General features: G+C 47.9%; 1 protein-coding gene across 1 annotated transcript in view; it reads left to right on the forward strand.

The window, feature by feature from the left end:
- The first annotated feature begins 2,416 nt into the window (after nt 1-2,416).
- The window catches only part of sgsm2 (small G protein signaling modulator 2), a 65,886-nt gene continuing 43,859 nt past the window's right edge, over nt 2,417-24,443 (forward strand). Inside the window, exons 1-2 of the mRNA XM_088907160.1 lie at nt 2,417-2,746; nt 14,985-15,060. Of these exons, the coding sequence (XP_088763286.1) occupies nt 2,687-2,746; nt 14,985-15,060 (136 nt within the window). The 5' untranslated portion in view covers nt 2,417-2,686. The remainder of the gene's footprint in view (nt 2,747-14,984; nt 15,061-24,443) is intronic.

Genomic DNA, 24,443 nt, shown 5'->3' on the forward strand with positions numbered 1-24,443 from the left:
CCTGGCGTGGAGTGGTTGTTGTCGAGCTGCAGGGAGGGGAGGCTTGGGCGGTGCTCTTGTCTGGAATGCTCTGCGGCATCGCCCGTCTTGCGTGCCGCTGTGGGGGGTGAGCTCCTACCCCCTGCACACACAGCTGCTGGCGATGAAGCTGACTACGTCGAGGAGGAGGAGGCTGCAGGCTCCCTCCCCTGAGATAAGCAGAACGTGGGGGTCTTACCCAAGTGTCCTGACCACATTCCCCCCCTGGCCACTGGCTTCATCACTCTGCTCTCCTCCCCACTGCGAACTGGTGTGTGGGGAGTGTACTGGTGCACTATGGCTGCTGTCACATCATCCAGGTGGGGGTAGACACTGGTGGTGGTGGAGGGGATCCCCATTACCTGGAAAGCTCTTTGAGTGGAGTGTCCAGAAGAGCGTTATATAAGTGTAAGGAATTATTATTAAGCAGTCGCGAACAGGGTGTGGGTCAGGGTTAGACATTACGTCACCATATGAAGCCACCCTTTTCAGACAGTGGGGCTGGAAAGAGGACGATGGATGAGAAACAGCAAATGTGTGGTGAGTCTCCAGGAATAGCAGTGGCATACAGTACATTCACATTGCATTGAATAGCTCATTTCACTACAGGTCAGAAAAATAATAAGGCTAAGTAGTGTCTGTGACACCAGCACATTGATAAAGGTGACTCTTGCTGTAGATGTTAGAGATATCGGTGTTCTTGCCTTGTAGGCTGCTTTTCTATCAGGTCTCGGACATTAAGCAAGACGGTTCTAGTAAGTATGGGGAAGAGAGACCCACTAAGGAAAACCAGTTTGTAAGGAAAACCTGCTGTAAGTGGTGTTATTTGACCAATAGAGGGCGCCCTTCCCACTGGCCCACAATGATCCAAAACCAATGCCCCAGTATGGCCCAGGTGACAACTGTTTATTTAGATGAGATGATATTCGGTCATTAAGTCATGGCTGAATGACACTCTAGACTCTGCTTATCTAAAGAGTCCCCATAAGTTTGTTAATCAAGCAATTTCACACTTCTTTGAGATGAAAAGCACTATTTAGAAATGTAGGAAATTCAGATGACTAAATATTGAGTATTACAATATTGCTTTGGTGTCACTGTTTTACAGTACAAAAAGTGCGAACATCTATTAGCGGATGTTCCCGTCCTATTCGAAACAACTTGCGAAACACGAAACGCTCGTGTTTTTGGTCAGACTGTTGTAGTTACAGCACCGTACCGCTGGAGGGCGCCGGGAATGCCTCGGCGTTGTGTCGTGTGACAGTAAGAAGGAATCGAGAACAGTGACCTGTTTCTCCATGAATTAGTGGCACATTTATTTTTACTGCAGCCTGACGTCACCATGCATGTGAACCGAGCGGAGCAGCGCGTTTACTGTTGCTTCTGAGCGATAATACAGGCTGCTGTTTTAAAAACAACAACAAAATACAGCTATTCTTACCAAAACAAGGGACCCGTCTTCGCGTCCGCTGCGAAGAGCAGTTTTTCATGGATTTTGTCAGCACGTTTTTTTCAATTTCATCAGGATAGATATTTTCGTTCCCGTGTGCCTTAATTAATAAAAGTTTGACTAAAGCATCTGTGCTCTCCATAGTTCTTGACAATCGGTTACCGTGAGGCACCGCAATTGTCTGCAATTACCGAATATTTATAGCGCTCCGGCTCAGACAGCACTATAGTTCAAACAGCTGTAGTAGAAACACCTTTGAAATATTATATCCCCCATAACGGAATGCTCAAACCTAGCATAAAGCACAGTGACAGTACTATACCCTGGCATTACCGTGCGATGGGTAACTCACATGTTATATCGATTACCTTCTGATTTAAGGCCGCGCAGCGTGCCTGTGGCTATTCAGCCCAAGAGGAGACTGTGCGAGTTGAGCTCCTTAAATCGGAGCCCATCGGCTGTCAAACAGAGCCAGACTGTTTCCTCCTGCGAGCCCATTCCAGAGATCATAATTCGCGAGATAATGACTCTGAAAATGCACTGAAATCGGCCTGAAAGATTATGGGCAGAAATAGATCACATTTTCATCGAAACGAATAAAAGTTCTTTCATGAGCCCGACACTTGCTGTACGCTTAGCGTGCTCTGCTCTAACAAACCTGACCGAGGAGCTGGGAGAAGGTGCTGCCCGCGAGTGTCTCATTCTGCCCGCTGCTCGCTGCTCCTGAGGCTGACACGCTTAGTCTCCAGTGATGAAGTCTGTTCACATCATAGTGACCGGCATCAGCCATTCGCCTCATTGTGCGGCGTAAACCCGTTGCCCTTCTGACACCCGTGTTCGTGTTAGCCGTGGGAGAGCGGGGGAAGGACGGCGCTGCCCAGGTGCGAGTGGCGATCGGCTCCATTGATCAGCTATGGGAAAGGGGGCGGGGGCTGGGGGGGGGGGAGTGACGTCAACGCGAAGGGGGCTGAAGATGGCTACCGTAGCCCAGGCACCTAACGCAGGCACAGAGCGCCGGCCGTGAAGACGCGCTCCTACCTGTGAGGAAGAAGGACGGACGGACGGAGAAAGAGGGAAGCTGGAGCAAGATTGCCGCAGCTACTACCACCACCACCACCACCAGCAGCAGCAGCAGCAGCAGCAGCACACACAGACACACACCTGTGCGTCCCGGGGTTCTGGAGAGGCGACGTCCGTCGCCGCTCGCTCCACTTGGCCATGGGCTCGTCCGCCGAGGCAGACCTGAAAGAGAAATTGCTCTGGAATGTGAAACGGGAGGTAAGGCGCACCTGAGGAACCTGACGCGGGTCTTCGTCTTGCAAAAAAAAAAAAGAATAAAAAGCAGGAAGCGGAGGGAGGCTCGGTCTCTGCCCGGCAGTACGGGGGCTGGCGGTCACTCCTCTGCAGCCGGAGCGAAGCGCGAAAAGTGTTGGTCACACAACGCTAAGGACCGGGCCACTCGGGGCTCGCTTGTTGTCTGCTTGGTTTTTAATTTTCCATAGCGTAAACATGATAGAATTTATCCCCCTTCCCTCTCGTAGACACATTTCTCTAAGGTGTTCCCCAAACGCGGGAGTGTAGCGTTAATGCTTTGACTGTAGAGCCCGGCGTGTGATTTATGTATCAGTTAACGCCGAGATGCGATCTGTGGCGCTCGACGCGCCTGAGTTTGACTGAAAGGGGGAAGATGCGAGACTCACGCAGTGTGTCGCTGGGATTTTCAGGATTATTATTAGGCTGGCTGGGGGAGTTACAGTGCATCTCAGCAAGGAAAAACCGTGGCCGACTGTAGCAAAAAAAAAAAAAGAGATTTTCCTCGACAGGGATCGTGGCGGAATTATATAGTTAGTCTGTATCTAGGAGATGGAGAAAAGAGTGTACATCCCGCAGTACGTGTATCTGAATGCTTTTCAGTTGTGAACATCTGGGTTTTGTTTTGTGAACGGGTGATGACATCACTGCAAACACTGCCTATATAATTCATTTATTTTAAAAGGCTGTAAATGTGGACAGAAGTCATTTACAGTGAGAAACAAGTTGTACTACAAACGTTGGGTTAATCCCGAGATCGCAGGTGGATTGAAGTCATGTTAATCTTTATTATTGTGGGCGTTTCGCTTCGGGTTGGGATATTTAGATTTTAACCTGCTGCCCACAATTCTAAGATTTTTTTTTTCATATCCCAAGAAGTGCAAAAGAAGGCTGTAAGTTAGCCTGATTCACCATGTTTTAAAATTTGTCAGGTCGTGATATGGTGTGGTGCACTTACTGAGTTTTACAGGTTGCCTGTAGTATTTATTGCATCCGGTGTTAGTAAGCAGGATTTACAGTAGATTTACAGCACTGCGTTTTCTCCATGTAAATTCAGAGGTCTGACCACAAATGGGTGAATAAAAATTCACTCACTTGTCGCCGAGCAACTGGTCTAAATTCTGCTGGTCATGCACTATGAAATGAGAGAGCTGTCTCTTTCTGTTCAAACAAAGTAATTAGATCATGTGGAAGTGAGGGGGCATCGTTAATGGAGGTGTAAGCTTTCTGTTGCCTCTGATTTTCCACACAGGAATAAAGTTTTCCTTCAAGAAGAAAACGTGTTTCTGATGCCTTATAGTGTCCATATGACCTGTGGCATTAATCAGGGGGCAGTTTTGAAACTTGTCAGCTTTTTTTACCTTATAAACCTGTGGCTCTGTCTGTATGTGCATTCATTCTGCCTGAGGAGTGTAGTTTTAAATGGGAAAACCATTGGAGAGGTGAAGATTAAGAGGAAACCTCCTAAAGTTTGTTTTCCAGACTGAAATGTGAGGTTCAGGTCTTTCTCGCCTCTGAGGTAGATGAAGAGATGAAGAGCTTTGCCGTTGGGCTGCTCATCTCTGAGAATTGGGAGGAGAGAGTTCTGTTCAGCTTGTGGCTGTGCTGCAGCACACATGATGAATGCTGGGAAGCATTCAGGTTTCCACAGGAAAGGGTTTATGAGCTGAGCCATCTCTGTAGAGCCACCAGTGAATACTGAAAATATCTTTGACAGGAAAAAGGAGGGAGGAGAAAGTCATTCTGTATTTTGTGATTGCACCACAGATGCAGAGAGAGCCTGCCTTTGTGGCCCTTATTCCTGAAATCCCAGCTAAAATATCCAATACCAGCTAAGATTTTGAAGAGTATCTTGCAACCAGGCTGCTTTTAAAATAGGCAAGCAAGAGTCATGCTAATACATTCAGCATAGGCAGGCTTAATGAATTAATGGCTGATTTTAGAAATCAGCTCAAAAACCTAAGTTCTTACTGGTCCTTAATCACAGTGGATTTCTCCCCAAAGTGCAGAAGTATAATTTCCTTCTGCAATGATGGCAATCTGTTCAGGTGTTAGAATTCAGTGTGTGCATTTGTGAACACGTCTCTCTCTGTGCACCCAGGGGAGGTAAAGTCCTTCTCTGAAACAAAATGCCTTTTAACCTCTCCTAAGACTCCCACTCATTAACTACAGTAAAACAGCAGTTTGGTTTCTGTGCAGAGCTGCACCTCTCCAATCACAAGTACCAACAGTACCTCCCCAGAATCATAGCAAAGGAGGAAGTGGGGAGTTTTGCTTTTACATTCATTGAGATGCCTGTGTGATAAGTGTGCAGGGTTTAAGTACTGGGCTTGATCAGCACAGTGGTGAATGAAGCACGATTTCCATTAGCTACAGTACCTTCACTACTGCAGTGAGCCTGGCTGTTCAGAGTGAAGTGGTGACAGTATAGTGGGCATCACCTGGTGGGTGGCTCCTCAGAACCAGGGTTGGGGAACCCCTGTGATACAGCAGCTGCTGGCAAAGTGGGGTGTTTCTTACTGACTCCTCATGTGAGCCTGCAGGCACCCTAGCAAGTAATGCCTGTAGATGAGAGAGCCCCAGCCACTACTCCACTCCACAATTTCACTATTCCCACCCTGTCTCTGGTGTACTGGCATCTGGGACCCGGGCTCGAACCCGTGATCACACAGCACAAACTGATGGTGATCCACTAATTGAACCAGTGGAGTTCTGCATCTTCTTACAGATTTGCCATTAGGTCAAGTAAAACCGGGTGATATTCCAGCTCGTTTTGCTGCAGGACTGAAAAGGGGTATTATTTTAGCTCAATACAGAGGCCCAATTTGCTGAAGAATTGCCTTACTGAAGCCAATATGAATCATATCCTTTTAAAGCAAATCGTAGAAATTCTAAGGTCAGTTAAATTCTGGAAGCATGAAAATTGAACAGAGGCGTATTTAGTTGTGAAACTTTCCTGATGTTCGTCAAGTTATGTAAGTTTTGACGTGGTTCATCTCAGTGTGATCTTACATGAGTCCCACTCATTCATTTCTGCGCCAGGCTTGGGGGCAGGGAGCGGGGGAGGGCATCTGTAGACACAGTCAGCATCAGGCTGGTTTTGCCCCAGAGCTGAAGTGTGAATAATCTGTCCTGCCTGGCTGGGGAGCGACGGCGCCCCGAGTGCGGACAACTGCACAGGTCCAAGCCTGAATCATGCTGCTAGTCAGCTGTGACACCTGCCACCTGGGATCAGTCAGCAGGGATCATTATCCTGACCAGAAAGCTGAAGCCAGTCTTTCTAATGCTCCCAAACCAACCTGACATTGCCTTTCCATGAGAGAGCCTATTCATATGACTGAGGTTTCCTAATAAATTGGCCAGTGTGTGTCTGTAGTTGATATGTGCAGGAACTATCCTCTGCTCTCCATCCATACCGATTGGAGTATTGGGCATTAGGGTGCATTGGTTGTCAGGGAAGCAGGACCCTCTCTGCTTTAGCCAAGCAGGTTAATGGAATCCGGGATGTAAGTGGACGTTCGTCATACGGCACATCTGTGTCGTTGCACCAGCGCACAATTCTGCCCAGGGGGTTTCAGCTCTGCGTGCCGGCCGTTCTCGGGCCCCTGTCTCTTTAAGCTCCAGTCAGCCAGCTCCGCGTTGCTTGGCAACCGCAAGCATCAGCACATACCCAAGAAGTTAAATTGCATCAATTGGCGATTAATACTGCCGCAGCTCGCCGGGCCTGTCAGAGGCAAGGCTGACACTGCTGGAGGCAAGGATGACCAGATAGAGCCCCCCCCCCCTCCACCTTGTCCACTGCTCCTTCACTTCCTTCAAATCGGAATTAAGCCTAGAGTGTCTTTTGGATTTCTCTTTTTTTTTTTAGTCTTCATTTTACCCCCTGACAATCGCTTGCTCTCCAGGCTCACTGGCGTTTCAGTATCTGACATCCCTGCTGCTCTCTTCCTCTCCGCCACCACCCTGGCCGATTCCCGTCTTGTCTTTCCACACTCCTCGTTTTTCACTCCCCCTCTCCGGGGGGCGATTTCCTCGTTCCTTTCGCCTGTCGGCCCATCCTTACTCTCCCCTCCGTTTCTCCCCGAGATGAAGGGGAGCCGAGCCTGGGGGGCGAGAGTCTCCTGGCTTGGCTCTGGGGCCGCAGTCAGGTCTGCTGCAGGCGCCTGAAGGAGTGCCAGCTGTTGTGCGGTTGTGCGGCTCTGATCCTGAGACAGACACACGTTTCTGGGTGTCGAAGGGGAGTGGGAGACCTGGTCCGATAAAAAGGTGGTTTTTGTAGGAGACAATCAACAGTCAGTGCGTAGCATGCTCAGAAGAAATGCAGTACCTTCACTATCAGTCGTGGTCTGTCAGCAGGGCATACCTGAGCATCAGCTGTTTGTCAATTGAGAGAATATCCAACTACCATGCCTACAGTGGTGCTGTAAATACCAGACTGGCACAAGAAGCAATTATAACTGCTAGCAAACTGCTATAGCAATTATAAAGACCCCTTTCCGCCTCTTGAAAAGGGGTTAATGTTTTGGTTAAACTAAAAGAGATAATCAAAATGAAGACATGGTGACCGGGGGAGGTGGGTTTGATGCCAAAATGGAGCAAAAGGTTTGGACGTGCTCTGATGTGGAACACGGAGAGGTGGCGGTGGCGATCCTGAGGGTAGGGCGGGCTGGGAAACTCGGGGTGATTTGTGAACGAACACCCCACCTCCCCACCCCAGCCACCCCAGCGCTTGACCAAGAGTCCCCGGCCCTGGGCTGCCGATCCCGAGTCTTCCGAGCCACGCAGGACACCCCGTCGTGGTGCTCCGGCTGACGTCGGAGGCAGATGGCAAGCCCGGCGGGGGGGCTCACCCACGGCTCTCGTGCTTCCTGGGGGACGGTGATCGGTCTCGTCAGCTGTGCTCGGCCCTTGCGGCCGGGAGTGAGGGGCTGTTTTCCTCTGGAAGGTTGATGGTTTATACCTCCTCCTGGGAGTTGGACAGGTGCTCTTCTGAGAGCGTTAACTAAATCTGCAGCAAAGTGTGTGTGGGAGGGGGGGGAGGTGTGACAGTACATATCCGACTCTAAAGAAAGGACTGCTGGGATGACGCTCCAGGGGTGACCTTTTAATACAAAGACAGAAGTGGTGACGTCACCAGGAAAACAGCTGGATGGAAGCAGTCTTGGAACTGAGGTCAAGGAGAAGGCTTCAAAGGATTTGGGAGAGAAAAGCAAGGTGTAAGTGAGCATTTCGTCCGATTGTTTTCCTGATTTCTATTAATAAATTGATGCTTGGTTCAGATACGAGTTGCCTAGCTCTTCAGACTCAAGTTAGAGGTGAAATTCGAATCCATTTATCTGATGTCCCACCTAAACTGCAGGAAGCTGGCCCAGAAAAAGCCTGCCCTCTTCATCCAGTGAAGAGCAGCAGTGAAGATCTTCTCTCTGCTGCCAGGCAGGGGCTGTCGAGTTCCACCTCCTTCTCCTTTAACATCTCTGCAAGCTTGCCTTGACCTGGAGGGTCTGCGTCGTTTCGAGGAGAATCTCTAGCAAACCCTGTTATCCTGCTGAGAAGGGGAAGAGAGGGTTTGGGTACAGGGAGCACAATAGTAGCAGAAGACAGTGTTGCCAAGACTGAGAGAGGAGAAGTCTCCAGGCAGGTTAATAAATAACTCCAGCACTGCAATGGGGATCCTTTCTGATTTTTTTTGTTCCCCTCCCTCTGACAGAACAGAAGTGACACATGCCCATATACCCTGTTTGGCAGTTAATTAGTCCAAAGATCTCATCCAGCCATTTCTTAAAAGAAGACAGGGAACCAGCTTCAACAATATGGCTGGTGTGGTGTCGCCGGGGGAAAATAGGCGTAAAAGAGTTTTAACTCATACCACACTGTTCTTCTGTGCTCTTCGTCCGTGGGTCTCCCCAAATCCGTTCCGCAATCCGTTGTCAGTATCCTTAAACAATCCAAGTTCCCAAATCCGTATGTCCGCACTCCTCTGCGTCGTATCCAAGCCGTAATCCGTAATCCTAGTCAAAATCCGTATCCAATAGTCCGTTATTCTTAATTCTCTTCTAGCACACTCCTAATATCTCTCCTTCCTCCAAAACGCTTTCACCTTATCGGCTTCCGCGCCGGCTCATCGCTTCTGGGGCATTTATATCCTGTTTCCTGATGTAGTTCAGCTGTGTCTCCCCGTTTCGCTGCGTAGGCTTTTTCCAATAGTGGGTCAGCTGGTTATCCTGGGTGGCCATCTTGCCCAGGTCTATATCGAGTATTTTCAGTGTTTCGTTCCAGAAATACCGGTTATAGATGACCCTTCCCCGGGTCCTCTTACACTGGGTAGCTTGTTCCATACCCCCACAACCCTTTGTGTAAAAAAACAAACAAAAAAAACAAACAGCCGTTTACTGTGCTCGTCATCAGGGATGGGGCCAGGAGATCGGTGTTGGAGTTGGGGCACTGTATCTTGGGTTTGAGAGAAACCACTGAAAGTGGTGTCTGGTTTGCCTTGCTCTACCTACTGCCTGCCCAGATAGCACCAGGAGTAGCAGTTCTCTGAAAACGAAGCAAATGGGCAATTTCTCTGCCCTCTCTCGCTACTCTGTTACTCCAGGTTTGACCTTATTGTTCATGAGAAGTAGTTGTCTATAAAGAGGCTCCTATGAGCACCTCTTCAGCCTGACTGCCTGGATTTTCACGAATCTTTGCAGACGTCCACTGCGCTAATGTGCTCATAACAAAAGACAGATTCTTTAATGTTTTTACCTACCAACATATAATATGCAGTCCTAGCTCTAAAAGCGATTTAATCATGAGTCTCCTGGGCCATTAATAAATTTCCCCCATTCTTTAATATCGGCTCGCATTTCTTGAAAGTGCTAGATTTAGTGAATCTGTGATTGCTCGGCCCAGTCAGCTCCTCTGTAGAATCTATCACTTGAGGGCCAGCAGCCTTCCCTTATCTCCATGCCATAATAAGCTGTGAATAATTGCTTCAGTTAATTTCTATTCTTCAATTCCCTCAGTCTGGCAGCCCATTAATTATGCGATGCTATTCGGCGGCGCTAATCCCTTTCCTTTCCAATAGTTAAAGCAAAGGTTCGGTTCTGCAGGTGGCGCTGACCCAGAGCCCATCTCCAGAGGTCCTCCCTCTGCTCTGCTGGTGAGCAAGCAGGGCCTGCCCCATGCAATACAACCCGGACCGAATGAAAACGGTTCTCATGAAGGTGGAGTCTTTATTGCTGGGTTCCTCCTGAAATATATTTCAACCCCCTTATTGCAACATCTGACGCAGCACAGCCCCAGTTCTTGATGGTCAAGAAGTACAACTTGGCTTTTATTCTCCCAGCTGGAAGGTTACATCAGCCCCTTTCTATATGGGTTTTATCTGCTGATCATTTACCAGAACTGCAAGATTCACCCACTGTAGTGTGAACGGATCGCAATCCTTAATGAGGGCCTTGCCATCAGATCAAAAGTCTCCTGCTTTGGTTCTTTGGAAGCCTTATGCTTCAGATCCCAAGCAGGTGCTCTTCGGGCATTTCCTTTTGGGGAAGGAAATCTCATTCCTCTCCTCCAGCTTGCGTCTGCCCATGCACCCAAAACGCTCCATCTACATGTAAACCTGCCTCTGCTTCCTTACCAGAGGGACGAGCAAGAGGAAAAGAAACCTCTTCCATGCCTTTTAATGCCTTATGTCTTGGCACACAAGCGCTGACTTTCTCTTTTTACGTCTGTGCAGCCAGTGCTGTGAGCTGTGTGGGAGTGGAACAGTCCAGCAGGGAGCTGGACCTCCCCACTCCAGGCTGGGCAGAGGAGGGAGTGAGAGTGAGTGTGTGCACACGTGTGTCTTCTGCTGGGGTGGGGCGGGGAGGTAGGGTCCCCTGCAGCTAACTTCTCTGCCGTGCCTAAATTCTGATGTACCGGGCTCGATACCGAGAGTTTCCATGCAAATACAGAACTTCTGTTCCGTATTCTCAAAAAAACAAAACACAGATGGCACTCTTAGGTTTAGTGTTGAGCAATTTCATTTCTTAACGCTGATTAACGAGTTTTCAAACAGCTCTTCCACAAAAAGAGCTACAGTGACGCTACGGCTGAGAGGGTGTGTAGTGTCACAGGCAGTGGAAGAAAATCCAGCCCTTTCTGCGTTTGTTTATGGAATGTGAAGCAATTATCTGGTTTTAATTTAATTGATGCCAGGACTGATGAATGTTTTAGCAGGCCCTCCCTCTCTCCTGCTCTGTCAGGTCTTCAGAGAGTGGCTCCTCTCTCTGGCTGAACTGAAAGCTCTCGCCATTTCTATTTTTTTTGTGTGTCTTATTTCTGTTTCCTTCTTGCAATTAGTCATTAGTGGGAGATTTATTACGAGCAGGGTTACAGACTGAGTGGACTTTAATGGGCTGTCTCTTTGTTCCCAGTGGAGCTGTATGCAGAGGAGTGTAATCAGAGTGAAGATGAATGGGTAGGGGAGGGGGGGGGGGCAGCGGTTGGTCACTTTAGCGCGTTCTTTACACACAGTCGGGGTCTCGAAGCCCGTTTTTATTAACAGCACCAGCCAGGAGTCTCAGCGGCTGGTCCTCCTTTCGCCTCCCCATGCTGTGTCGCACGTGCATCTCTGCACGACGGCACGAGCCACCGACACAGCTAATAAACCATCAACGGGCTGCAGTCAGGTGATTTCTCACCGCGGCCTGAATGTGAAAGAGGGTTTTGCAGAAAACGGAAAGGGAAAGAGGGTGAGGCGCCACACCCGGGAGCCTTAATGCATCCCCCTTCTTCCAGTGTAGGGAAGCAAGGAGTCGCAGTGCAGCTCAGTGTAGTTTTGACATAAATGTATTAGTCAAGGCCATCTGGAGAGCGAGCAGAGAGAAGCCATGTTCTGGTCCTCGGAGGGCCTCCCTGCGTGCTTTTTCACCCTTAGACGTGGCATGAACAGACCTTAAATCGTTGCCTTAATTGTCATGTGAGGGAAAAGGGACGCACACATCTGGCAAAAATGTTTTTAACCACCAGCATGGGAAGAGTATTTCCTCCAGCAATGTCTGTCTGGCGCTCTCCAGTTGTCACGTATCTCTTACTGTCCCAGTCAGCTTGAATATAGACGTCTTTTTCTCTGCACTTGCTAGAGCTTTATGCTCTCTGAATTTCTTATTCATTCAGGCTGTCTGTACTTTTATGGGAGGCTACTAAAAGCTGAAATGGCTCATAATGCTGTGCTTGAGTCCCTTGCTCATATGATTAGATCCTTGCCATCTGATATTCGCTTGTGGTCCTGCAGGGCTGTCATGTTTTTGTGTTTTCATTCTGCCTCACACTCTTACTGCCTTGATTTGAGTCAGTTGTTCACTTAACTGGTTTGTGCTGTCGCTATTTACAGCTTTTTATTCACTGAGAACTAGAAGTAGACTTTGGTCTACCAGGACCAGGAGGGCAGTATTGTTGCCTTCAGCAGAAGCTGTGTCTTTTAAGGATTCCTCAAGGTTCAGGAAGTGGTGGTGGGGACACATTTCTGTGTTGCGCAGGCTGTGGTGCCCTATTCTAATCTGTATCCCTGTGAGGTCTCTTTTTTGGCATGAGAGGTTTCCCTAATGTATAGGTAACAAATAAGAAAGTGTATTATATTTAAAATATTGTGCATGCAGTTAAAATTAAAGCTTCAAACGTAGCTTTTCTCTTGAGTCTTAATGGTTTTACCTTTACAATAATCTGCTTATTCTGATTAAACCACTCAGGTGAAATTGGTTTTCGGGGCTCTGCAACACTGAGCATTTACATCTCCCAGACAGCAGTAATGTGTCAATTAGCAAATCAAGGCAGATCAATTAGGGCTGAGCAGATGTGTCTGTGTGTGACAGTCTGTATATATATATAACCACGTTTAATTTTCTCTGCCTATGCTCTATGGTGAAGATTCGGACGTCATCAATGCCCCATGTTTGTATAAGGGATAAAAATAACCTCAATTATGCTGGAAAATCCCTGAGAGGTGATACAGCACTTTAGTTCAATCAGTGCGGCCCAGGCAGCTCCATTGTCTGCGAGCACTTCACATGTTGAGCGCCACCTGCTGGAGCACAAGTAGGCCCAGGCTGACATTTCTTAGTTCTATCCAGTTTCTTTTAATAATATAAATAATAAATAATCCTTACACTTATACTGTACTTTTCTGGCCACACACCAGCTCTCAGTGGGGAGGAGAGCAGAGTGATGAAGCCAGTTCAGAGATGGGGATTATTAGGAGGCCATGATTGGTAAAGGCCAGGGGGGAAATTGGCCAGGACACTGGGATAACACCCCTACTCTGGTAATACCACAGTGGCTTGTTCAATCTAATATGTGTTCTGAGTTATTCCTGTCTGCCGTGTTTGTGAGATGTGTGAAAGACCCCACTCCTTGGAACCTTGTGCGTTCAGCTGTAGCTCATTTTCCGACTGGCCTGTGAGGCTTTTGGCATAAGATGCCTTTGTCCCAGATCTGTCCTTTTTAAGGTTGTAGTAAAGATTTCTAGTAGGGGTCCAGAAGAGCTGGTGTATCTGTAGGGTTTCCGAGACTCTTCCAGCGCAGCAGCTGAAAAGCTGGGAGAAGCTGTCAGACTTGTCCAGTGAATTTAATAAAGAGCTGAATGTGGTTGTAAAGAGACCAGCTGGACTGAAAACCCATAGAAACTCTGGCCCTCCAGGATGGGGACTTCACACTGGGGTTCCCCAGTTTACAGGTTTGAAGGTGCAGAACTATTGAGACGTACAGTATGGTTCTTTTTTTCTCATCAAAATGGAATTGCAGTTTCGAACTTCTCTGGGACTTGCGTTCATTGCACTTAAGCAATAAAAAGAAACGTTGCAGGAAGACGAGCAGCCTGACATTTCTCGTCAACTGCATTTAAGCATACCTGCGGTTATCTCGGCTTCATAACTAAAGGCTGACCCTAAGAGATGTTTACTCTAATGTACAGTGGTGAAAGCAGAGCTGAGTACAGTGCACCAACAGTAAAACATGAATCCGTGCCACAGCGCATTAAACGTGTACTATATGAGAGCTAACACTGCAGATCTACCATGGTGAAATTCTGTAGGTGGAGTTTCAGTAGGGGTCAGTTGAATATTTCAACTGCTTCTGAATTGGGAGGGAAAATGGTATTACAGCAGGCCTGTTGAGAGTATGAAGAATCCTCTGCTCCTGGGCTATGAATAGAATGCCTTGATTGTCCTTAGAGGCTGGTGTTGTGTTGGAAGAAGTCTCTGAGGAGTGTATTTCCAGAACTCCTCCCCGCTGTGTGGTGCATTTGGCCCTCAGCAGGGCTGGTGGTGGTCTCGTCTCCTTTCCTCTGCGTGTCATTTCTGCAGTCTGCCCTTTCAGCCTCCGCCGCTCAGCAACTGAGTGCACCTGGTCTCAGTGATTCTGAACCCTTTTCACCCCGCAGCACACTTGCATCAATGTAACAATTGTGCAGCACAGCGCCCCCTTCCCCCCACACACAGTTCACCAGCCTGTGCACGTTATTAATAACATGAACTAAATTTATTTCAATGTTTAATGTGCATTTGCCTCAAAGTGCATAGTTGCTTGGTCCTGAGAGGAGAGCTCTTGCTCAGGTGCTCTCATTCTCCATTTTGCTTTTTTCTGTCCGTCAGACCTGCAAAACTGAACTTGCGCTGCGTGTTTCCTGCGTGAACGTTCTCAGAGCTCGGCCTCTGCCTGGTGTATACACCAAACATGCAATCAACACGACGCTGGTTGCACTCCTGTATGTGATTCAAATTTATTTCTCTCACTTGTGACTCTTTCAAAATTCTGAGGCACTCACATTAAGGCGCACTTCTGAGAAGCCGGCGCGTACGCGCTTTGGCAAGCGATGCTGATCTGACACAAACTGCGGAGTTTTTCTAGCACCAACGCTTGTGATGCCTCAGAAATGGAGCGATTGTCTGTTTCTGAGAATTACATCACTTGAAAACCTGCATGTGCTAATTAGACATCAGCAGGCAGTTGTAATGAAAACAGTTCTGTTCCCTACTCCAGGATGACAAATTGCTTTTATCTTGTGCTGCTGTCCAGGAAGCTCTTATGATGTTCGGTCTATCTTAAACTGGAGAATTTTGTTTTCAAGGGGATGCAATATTTTGGCTGGGCTTTTCTTTCAGGAGGAATGTTTGCTGTGCAAGCCGTGCCAGGCCTGTGGAATCCCTGTCCAGTTAATAACTGTCCATGTCTGTCCTTCCAGGTGAAGCAGATCATGGAGGAGGCAGTGACCAAGAAGTTTGTCCACGAGGACAGCAGTCACATCATCGCGCTGTGCAGTAAGTCTCTGCCCCATACTCTTGAATGTGCCAGGTCTTCACCTTGTCCTCTTTAGTGCTGCAGGACTTGTGGTTATTCCAAACCTTTGGTTAACGATTTGGAAGGACAAAAATGGAGCTAGTTGGTAAACTAACTTGGTTGTGGTCACCTGTCAGAGTCTGGAATCGTTCACATCACCTTCGTGCTGATCAGTTGGTCTGCTGATGGCTGACCTGAGACCTGTATATTTATTTTGATTTTTATTCCAACCTCTTTAAAAAACGAGGGCATTGTGGAGTACTCCAAAACCTGCTGGTCTGTGAATCTCACTGGCCTTCACTGCTCTGAACATCTAACTCTAATTCAAAAGTCAGGCTCTGGACCTTTCGATCCTCTCCAATTGCTCTTTTTACTTTTAATAATTTGCAGGATCAATATAAAAATGAGGGTGAAGGCTGTACTGTAGTAGTGCAGGTGAGTGGATTGGATGGGCCAGTTGTCCTGCTCTGTCATCGTCTATTCCTCCAAAACTGGCAGCCCACTGAAGTTCAGCAGGTGTAAGTCTGGTCAGTGCCTGAATGGGAGACCTCCTGGGAAAGCTAAGGCTGCTGCTGGAAGAGGTGTTAGTGGGGCCAGTAGGTGGCGCTCACCCTGTGGTCTGTGTGGGTCCTAATGCCCCAGTATAGTGACGGGGACACTATACGGAAAAAAAAGGTGCCATCCTTCGGATGAGTCATTAAAAATTCCAGGGTGTTTCTCAAAAAGAGTAGGGGTGTTACCCCGGTGTCCTGGCCAAATTTCCCTCTGGCCTTTACCCATCATGGCCTCCTAATAATCCCCATCTCTGAACTGGCTTCATCACTCTGCTCTCCTCCCTTTGCTTGCTGGGTGAGCTGATTGAGAAGAGATCTCCTGCTCTGATGGATGGCCTAGTGAAGATGCCGTGCCCGCAGAGTTTAGCCACACCAAGTGAAATTTCGCCAAGCCCTTGTGATATCCCAGAGCCCGGAAGCGTCCTCTGACTCAGCTGGGTCTGTTTGCTGGCCCCACGCCAGGGTGAAGGTTAATGTGTCCGGCCCAGAGATTCTGAGCTGCCTGCCGTGAGTCACGCCTCCGCTAACATTTCGCCTTGCCGGGAGTGAAATATCCCAGACAAAGGCAGCTGGGTTAGAGGCAGGCTACAGCCGCCATTCACAGAGCACGTTGAGCTAAAAGCAAACAACTCATCAGGCGTGGGGGCCTCAGCCAGATCGGGGAGTGTCAGAGTAGCCAATCTGGTTCTGTGGTTTTATTGGGCTTTCAAAAGTGACTGTACACACCCAGGTTCATACGTGTAAGGGAAGGTAAACTTTAGGTTCAGCCTTTTTATTTCTATAAACATTTTGCCCTCTTAGGTAATGGAACACCAGTATGTGTTTTTCCAGTATGAAAGTAATGGATGTATACAGGATCATGAAAGAACTGGATTTTATGTAATGCATTTCACCCAGCAAGAGACCTCAAGTCACATTCCAGCACCACTGCCCAGCTGAGATGATAATTATAATAACCACCTTGTTTATTATGGGGGTCCCTTACATTCCTTAGACAAAATTTCTATTTCAAGGCATTTAATAAAAAATAATTCCTTTACTTTTCTGGACACTCCACTCAAAGCGCTTTACAGGTAATGGGGATCCCCTCCACCACCACCAGTGTGCAGCTCCACCTGGATGATGCGACGGCAGCCATAGTGCACCAGGACGCTCCCCACACACCAGCTCTCAGTGGGGAGGAGAGCAGAGTGATGAAGCCAGTTCAGAGATGGGGATTATTAGGAGGCGATGATTGGTCAAGGCCAGAGGGAAATTTGGCCAGGACGCCAGGGTGACACCCCTACTCTTTCTTTGAGAAACTCCCTGAGATTTGGAATTTCCATGGGGAGTTAGGACCTCGGTTTTATGTCTCATCCAGACTTTTTTTTTTTTACAGTATAGTGTCCCCGTCACTATACTGGGGCATTAGGATCCATACAGACCGCAGGGTGAGCACCCCCTACTGGTCCCACCAACACCCCTTTAAGCAGGGACCTTAGCTTTCCCAGGACGTCTCCCATCCAGGTACTGGCCAGGCTCACACCTGCGGAGCTCCAGTGGGCGGCCAGCTGTGAGCTGCAGAGTGATAGGGCTGCTGGTTCAGCTGCGCCGGCTGTCGTGTGGGCTGCCTCACCTACCAGCAGAGAGCCCTGCTGTGTGCCCGTCCCCGTACTGCTGCCTCGCGGGCAGTCAGGTGGCGGACCTGCTGGTCCCTTCGCTCTGCCAGCTCCGTGGCTCGCTGTCGGAGATGAATATCCGTTTTGCACTCTATCATTTACTCTGCCTCGGCACTGCTGACAATCTGAATTACTCTCGGGTTTGGAATGATGAGTTTCTAAGATGGTGCAGCACCTCAGTTCTATTTTAGGAGCGTACTTTAATCTGATAAGCAGATGGGAAGAGATTGAGTTGCAATTTCCTTCAAGATCCTTCAGCTTTAAAGGTCCTGTTTTAAATAGAACTGTCAGGACGTGGTTGAGCTGCACTGTAATTACTTTATCAACTTAATACTGGGGGCAATTTAACACAAGACCTTTCTAATTTCAGTTTTATTATTATTTTAACAGCCTCATTCTAGGGGAGTTTTTTTTCCCACAAAGCTTTTGTAATGTTTGTCATTTCCATCACACTAAGATCTTACCCTGGGTTCTGGCTGAATGCAGCACAGCTCTCTAGACAAGATTTCTGGAGGCCTCAGACATCAGATTGGCATCTAGTTATGTCATAACTGGGGGTGGAGAGGCATAACGGGGGTTGTTCACAGGCAGGCCTTCGTAGAACAGACATGCAAAACAGCTGTAAGGAAAACAAAAAGGCTTTTATAATATCGTGCGAGAAGCACCCAAAAATTTAAAACGCTTTTTGCTTAACTCTTCAAAAGGAGTGAAGAATCCGGTAGCTCATGCTTCTAAACTCCCAAAGTCTGTTTTCCTTCCTGCTCCCTTCCTTTCGTGAATATGCCTGAAGAGCAGAGGTTGGCGGCCACTGGAAGCCTCTACTTCCTGGTTTTCAAAAGTCACCTGACCAATTATTTTTCCGCAATTAGTCAGGTGACTGAGGATGGCAGGTGGTTCCCCATTACTCTCTGGAAAATGTGGTTAAGACAAGAATCTCTGTCTTTCCTCCACCTACTGCCATCTTGGCACTGTTTAACAAAGCATTTCCTGATGATGAAAGTGACTGTCTTTGCACAGTCGGTCCTTGTGTGTTTTGTACTGGGTGAGCATGGAACTTGTAAACTGCCTTATACAGTGAAGCAGTTCAAGCCTGACGTTTCTCTGATTTGCTCCTATCATTGCATCCCATTACATTTGAGGCTAGCGTATTTTCAGATTACTGGTCAAACCTAAATGTGAAAAGAAGTCTAGTGTGGCAATGTGGGGCACATCATGAGTGTCTGTCGGACACCCTGCAGAGGTGGTAGTATCTCTGTTGTATCAGTTGTGCTCAACCAGCTGCTAATATTTTGGACAATGAGCCTTACCATCTTACAACTTTAAGGTGTTCAAAAGGCCTTTGTTTGAGCTTCAGACTCTTTTAGGTTTTTATTGGGATCTCATCTTCATCAGTTGACCCAAATGGTTTAACTGCCCCAGTGGTTTTATTTTCGAGTTCCTTTACCTTAGGAGATCTATAAATGCAACCCATTGCTTGAAACATTTTCTTGAGCCCTGGTGGGTAGAGTGTTCAATTATTACCAGTTGACTCCAATTACAGCTAGCCTGGCTGGAGAGCTTTGGGTAGATGGATGACTCAAGCTCCCTGCGCCCCCTCTGGGAATGGAGTTTGATACCCGTGGACTAACAGCGCTGGCTTTTAATTTAAATTTGATAATGGCAGCTCTGAGGTTTTCTGGATACGATGTGCCAAAGGGTTTAGCCCTGCCCTAGTTCTTTGGTTCCCAATACTGCCTCTGTCACTCTGCGTGCATTAGTGGCATTATGTGGATGGCCTGCGGTCACTTAGCGCCTTTATATTTGGGCAGGAGAGGGCCATTACAGTTCTGGCCTTCTGCAGAGAGGCAGCTGTTCTTGGCTGCTGCTCTGCTGGATGTTAATGTGATAGGTTTCACAGGCTCTGCCTCACCACTCGGCCTTGTTGATTGATCGGCGTGAGCAGTTTGGAGGCTTTTGGTCCCACTGAATGTGGAGCACTTAGTACACTGCATTTAGATCGGAACCTGACCTTCCTTTCTTTAGGCTTTTGCATATGTGTTTTCAAAGCCTTTTACAGAGTTTAAAGCGCATTATTCCTATTATATATGTAGGCTAAGAAAAAACATGCATGTAACTTTCACGTGCAAAAGGCAAGAATGCTTAAAACAGCCATAGCACTCAATGTGGATTTCTACTGCCAAGATATAATAGAAACACTGTGAAATCAAGGATTACTTAATCAGGGTTTCAATGGATTTACTTTATATTTAAGGATTTTATGAAAGCTTTGATTTCTCATTGCCACTGTTGCGTACACACAGATGTGCAAAATGTATTGGCGATGTAATGACTCCCTTATTAAATTCATTTTTTTAAGATCACTTTATTGGCCATATACAATTTCTTGCATTAGGAATTCGTCTTTTCGCAGACCCCAGCTTGCTCTCCATGAGACACACAGACAGGGAGAGAAGCTTGGGGTCAGAGTGCAGGGTCTGCCATTTATACGGTGCCCCTGGAGCAGTTGGGGTTAAGGGCCTTGCTCAGGGGCCCAACGGAGTAGGATTCCTCTGCCGGCCGCAGGATTTGAACCGGCAACCTTCCAGCCAAAGGCGCAGATCCTGAGCCACAGAGCCACCGCTCCGCCCTGTTTCGGATCCACCTTTGATACAGGTTTTGACTCCACAGTCTGGCTGCAGTTGTCTGTATCCCGGACAACAGTACAAAAAGATAAATTTTTGGATTTTCTGCCCTTACATGTCCTCAGCGGCCACAACATCAGACAATACGTACATTCATACATTTCAGATGAGAAATGTCTGAAAAAGTGTTGTTTTTCTAAGTGGAATTACAGCCTATGCAACAACATACTTCCATATTAAACAGCTGATTCAAAATAGTGGTTTGAGCAGTATTTTAGTTCTGAAATATTACTTGTTCCTCTTGTTCCACATGTTGTACTTTATTGTACCACATGTGGTCCTTTATTGCTGTTCCAGGCACTTAAGCTACTCCAACATACATCCCGCAGACAGAACATGCATCCCAGGCCTGGTAATAGCAAGTGTGGATGGAGACATCTACATTGTGAGAGCAGTTAACTGTGAAATAGCACCAAGCAAAAATGAAATTTCTGTAGTGTAAATGGAACTCGTATTGCTCTTATGTTAATTTGCCTTGAAGCGTCTTGAAGTCCCTAAATGGGTGAGCTGACAGGAAAGTGGAATGAGTAAAAACAGGACTGTCGAAAGGGCCAATTCTGTACGATAATACGGATCGGATGATGTCATTAAGCCTCCACCAGTTTGACCCGCCACCCCTCCCCTTGGCGGCTCCTATTAAAGCCATTTAATTCTAGAACATTTTTAATGAATTCTAATGAATTGGAATGTTGGCTTGCTGCTGTTGTTTCATTATCGCGGGGGCCACGTTGTGTTTGTGTATGGGTCTGGGTTTGCTTAATTACAGCATTTTCATTCGTCTCCTTCGCCCATTAACACTGGCTCACGGTGAGCATCTGAAACAAGACTCTGCCACGACATTTCCACAGCTCACAGCTGTTTTCTGAAAATGCTACAGGCCCCTTCCTGGTGCAGTGGCTTTTTTTTCACCTGCTTCTCTTTTGGTGGCATCTGCCTGCGTCTCTCAAAAGAGCCCTGTGGCCGTTTTTTTTGGCTTTTTGTGGTTTAAGCTGCCTGGAAATCAACCATAGACACCATATCAGGCAGGCCATCCTACCTAATTGAAGGACCCTGATTTTGCCTTGGGGCTTACTGGAGGGAGCTGGCTGAGGAGGCGTTCACATTTCTGCCTTATTTTCTAGAGGTAGAAAGGGATGGTGAATATAGTTGTCCACTGTGGGGATGTGCCAATCCAAGTTTAGTTTTTTTGTTTTTTGCTGGGGCTCTTGCAAGTTTACAAAACCATTCAGTCATTTCGCCTCAGCCTCTGTACAGTGCACAGTCATTGGTACGGGAAAAAAGATGAGTTTGCTTGAAAATGGCTCTTCCTGAGGTCTTTCCACTCTATAAGGGCGAGTCTGGCGCTCTCGGACAAGCTGTGTGGCGCTCTGTAAACCGTCAGCAGATCCTACTCTCATGCATTGCTTTCCAGCGTCCTGATGCGTTGCCATGTGGGGCAGAAGGGCATAAACACCGTGTGTGTGAGGTCTCTGTCGTTCGGAAAGGTTGTGGGTGTTGTGATTTTATTAAACAGTCAGTCCAAGTTCGTGCTGTGTTTTGAGGGTTATGCTCATCTCGTGGTTGGGAATGTGAAGGGATCACACAGCTGAAATGTTTTTTTTGCCTTTCTTTTCACCTTGCAGCATGTTATTAACCTCTACCTTGCTTGTCCTGTCCCCGTCTTCCATCCTCTGACACGCACACACCTGCAGTAGAACATACGGCTCTCGAGAACACGTTCATGAAATGAAGGTTTCTTTTCAGAAGTCAAGAGCCTGAAGATCTGAGCAGTCAGAGTGGGGCTTTGTCTGCTGTGCGTGCTATCAATAGGCTTGCATGTAACAGTGCGAACAGTGCGGTCCTGTGTTGCCTTTGATATAATGGGAGGTGTGAGTGCACTGACGTGGGTGGTGCTGTGTGTGAGTGATGAAGATATGTGGGGGGGAGGGGGGGGGGCTGTTGCTGAGCTAAGGCTTGCGATAGAGGATCAATTTCGGCAGTCACGATTCTTCACTTCGAGCTGCGTGGCTCTGGAGGTAATCATCTTGTCGTGTTTAACTGATTCCCTGCTTACGCTGGCATGCCTCAGTTCTCTCTCTTCCTGTCAGCTTTATCGCTGGACCTCCAGGACTCCCTTTTCAGTACATTCGCTTGCATTGCACTGGGTGGTCTTCTAGATCCCCATTCCATACTGAGCATGTACTGAGATGCTTTGCCGAGATGGATGGCTTAATATCAGATCGGTGTTGGAGAATCAATCATAAAAAGAAATCGAAAGCCTAGCCAAAAAGAGAGTCATCCACAAATATATTGACTCCTTCTGATGGGCAGTGGGGCTCCCACTGGGAGAAATTCCCAATATTGACCTCGGTTGTTCCTTGCTAGGTTTGCAGTCACTGAACTCACTGCTGACTCTAATCATTGCTCCATTGACAGCTGGAAAGAGTGAAATAAAGCAGAGGCTAGTGCTGTTGCCTCACAGCTCCAGGTCCCTCCATGTGGAGTTGGCATGTTTTCTCTGTGTGTTGGCAAGGGTTTGAAACTGCTCCTCTCCCTCTGGCGCTGCCACAGACTGCCGTCTCGGCAGGGGAAGCTGTGGCTTTGCAGTTCTGCCCCCCCCCCCGCTGAGCTCTGGCCTGCCGAGTGGGCCCCCTGCTGCTGGGGGGGGGGAGGCTGAGGCCGGCACAGCCACTCGCCTTCGCTCGGGTGGAGAGCGGCTATCCGCCGGGATTGTTGGTCATCCTGTTCCCCTGTTTACATCCTGGCTCCAGCACTTGAGTCCTCATCTTGCTTTGATCCTCTTCAGTCCAGTGGCTCTTCAGCATGAATCACAGCCCTGTGCCCCCCCCCCCCCCCCCACCTCGCTGGGTACAGATTGTACTGTCGTCTCCTCTCTGACGTCCGCAGATTAGTCAGTGGCAGCAATCGGAGCGGAGCTGGATAATGGCAAGTGTGCAACATTGTGTGTGTGTGTGTGTGTGTGTGTGTGTGTGTGTGTGTGTGTGTGTGTCTCTGAGCCCCACTGTCCTGCGTGTCTGTGTGTCTTCCTTGCCTCTGTAGCTGGAGTATCTCATTAGGATGGGGACAGCGAAGGCAAATTCATTACTCTTACAGCTACACACTTCCTAGGAACCAAGTTTGAATGTTTTTTTTTATTGGTAATTGTAAGAAGCCAACTTGGTGCTAAGTCATTTGCATCTTCAAACCTCGGCAAATGATTTTATAACTTTTTTTTTTTACTTCAATTCATGACCTTCTGTTGATTATGAGTTAATAGTGAAGCAAATCCACTGCCTTCACTCCTACATTTAGGTATAAAACTGCTCCTCTCTCCGGGTCCTGGAGGGTGATGGCCCTATAACTTTTGTAGGGAACCCAAACTCCACACTTTCCAAGTCAAGTCGAAAACTGAATCGAGAAAGCAATTAAGCAGTGGGGTATATTGAAAGGCTGGAGACCACTGGGGATGCTCAACACGAGAATTACCAGTTTCAATTGAGAGATGCTTGTCTAAGCCTTTACATTTAAATGGTAACTTCCTTTGTAGAAAAAGGCCAGTACAGTTCCACCTCCCACAGTGCTGGCTCTTGCCTCTGCAGGGTGCTCTCCGAATCAATATCACCCTCATGTTGCACAGCATACCAGAGCAACAGGCAGGGATCCCTGTTGCATGCAAGACATTTGAGCTTTGCTGTCATTAGTGTTTGTGAATCATTACAGCAGGAAGCCAGTCATGGGATTTCACTAGGCGCACAGAGAGGGGGTGCTAGGACCATCTAAACCTTTACAGAACTAGAAAACAGCACAATTCGTCAAGGGAATATGCTGCCGTAACAGATCTTATATCTGGGCCCTCGTTTGAATGGATTATAAGGCGCTTCCACAGCAAGAGTGTTTTGTAATAATATCTGTAGTCGCTGCTGCTGGCGTCTTCATTGTCACCGATTACAAAAGGAAGGTGGATTTAGTGGGTGCGCTACATCTGGAGCTAAACGATTTTTAGCACGCTGGTGGGGTTTTTTGTCTGCGAGGGCCAGTAGGATGTGCCATATAAATCTGTGCCTGGCATGAGTAATGTCTGCGCTAATGAATAATGGATTTCCCATGCTGCTTGCCTTTGATCTCTGTGTGGGCGTGTCAAGTGGGTCCTCGTTTTCTCTTGGCTTTTGAGTGGAGAGTGTGGTTGGGATTTTCCTCGCTGGCCTTGCTTCTGCTCGTAATCAGCCCGTCGACGGGGGGCGAGGGGGCGGGAGGTTTCTGGAGAAGACTGGCGGAGGGCTTGGAGTGGTTGTCGAGGGTCTGGGAGCAGGGCTTTGGGCGGGGGGGGGTCACGAAAAAAATCAGAAAGCAGGCTGGGACCCTTGAGTTAGTGGCAGTCCTCCTGAGCCCTAACGAGCCCTGACGAGGGCTCTCTACCACACTACCCTGTCATCTCCTTGTCCGTGCTCCCCAAAAAGGCCCTGGTGGCAATGGGCTAATGAACTTTGCTTCT

This window comes from Atractosteus spatula, chromosome 27 (assembly GCF_055471065.1).
Source record: "Atractosteus spatula isolate fAtrSpa1 chromosome 27, fAtrSpa1.hap1, whole genome shotgun sequence".
Lineage (NCBI taxonomy): Eukaryota > Metazoa > Chordata > Actinopteri > Semionotiformes > Lepisosteidae > Atractosteus > Atractosteus spatula.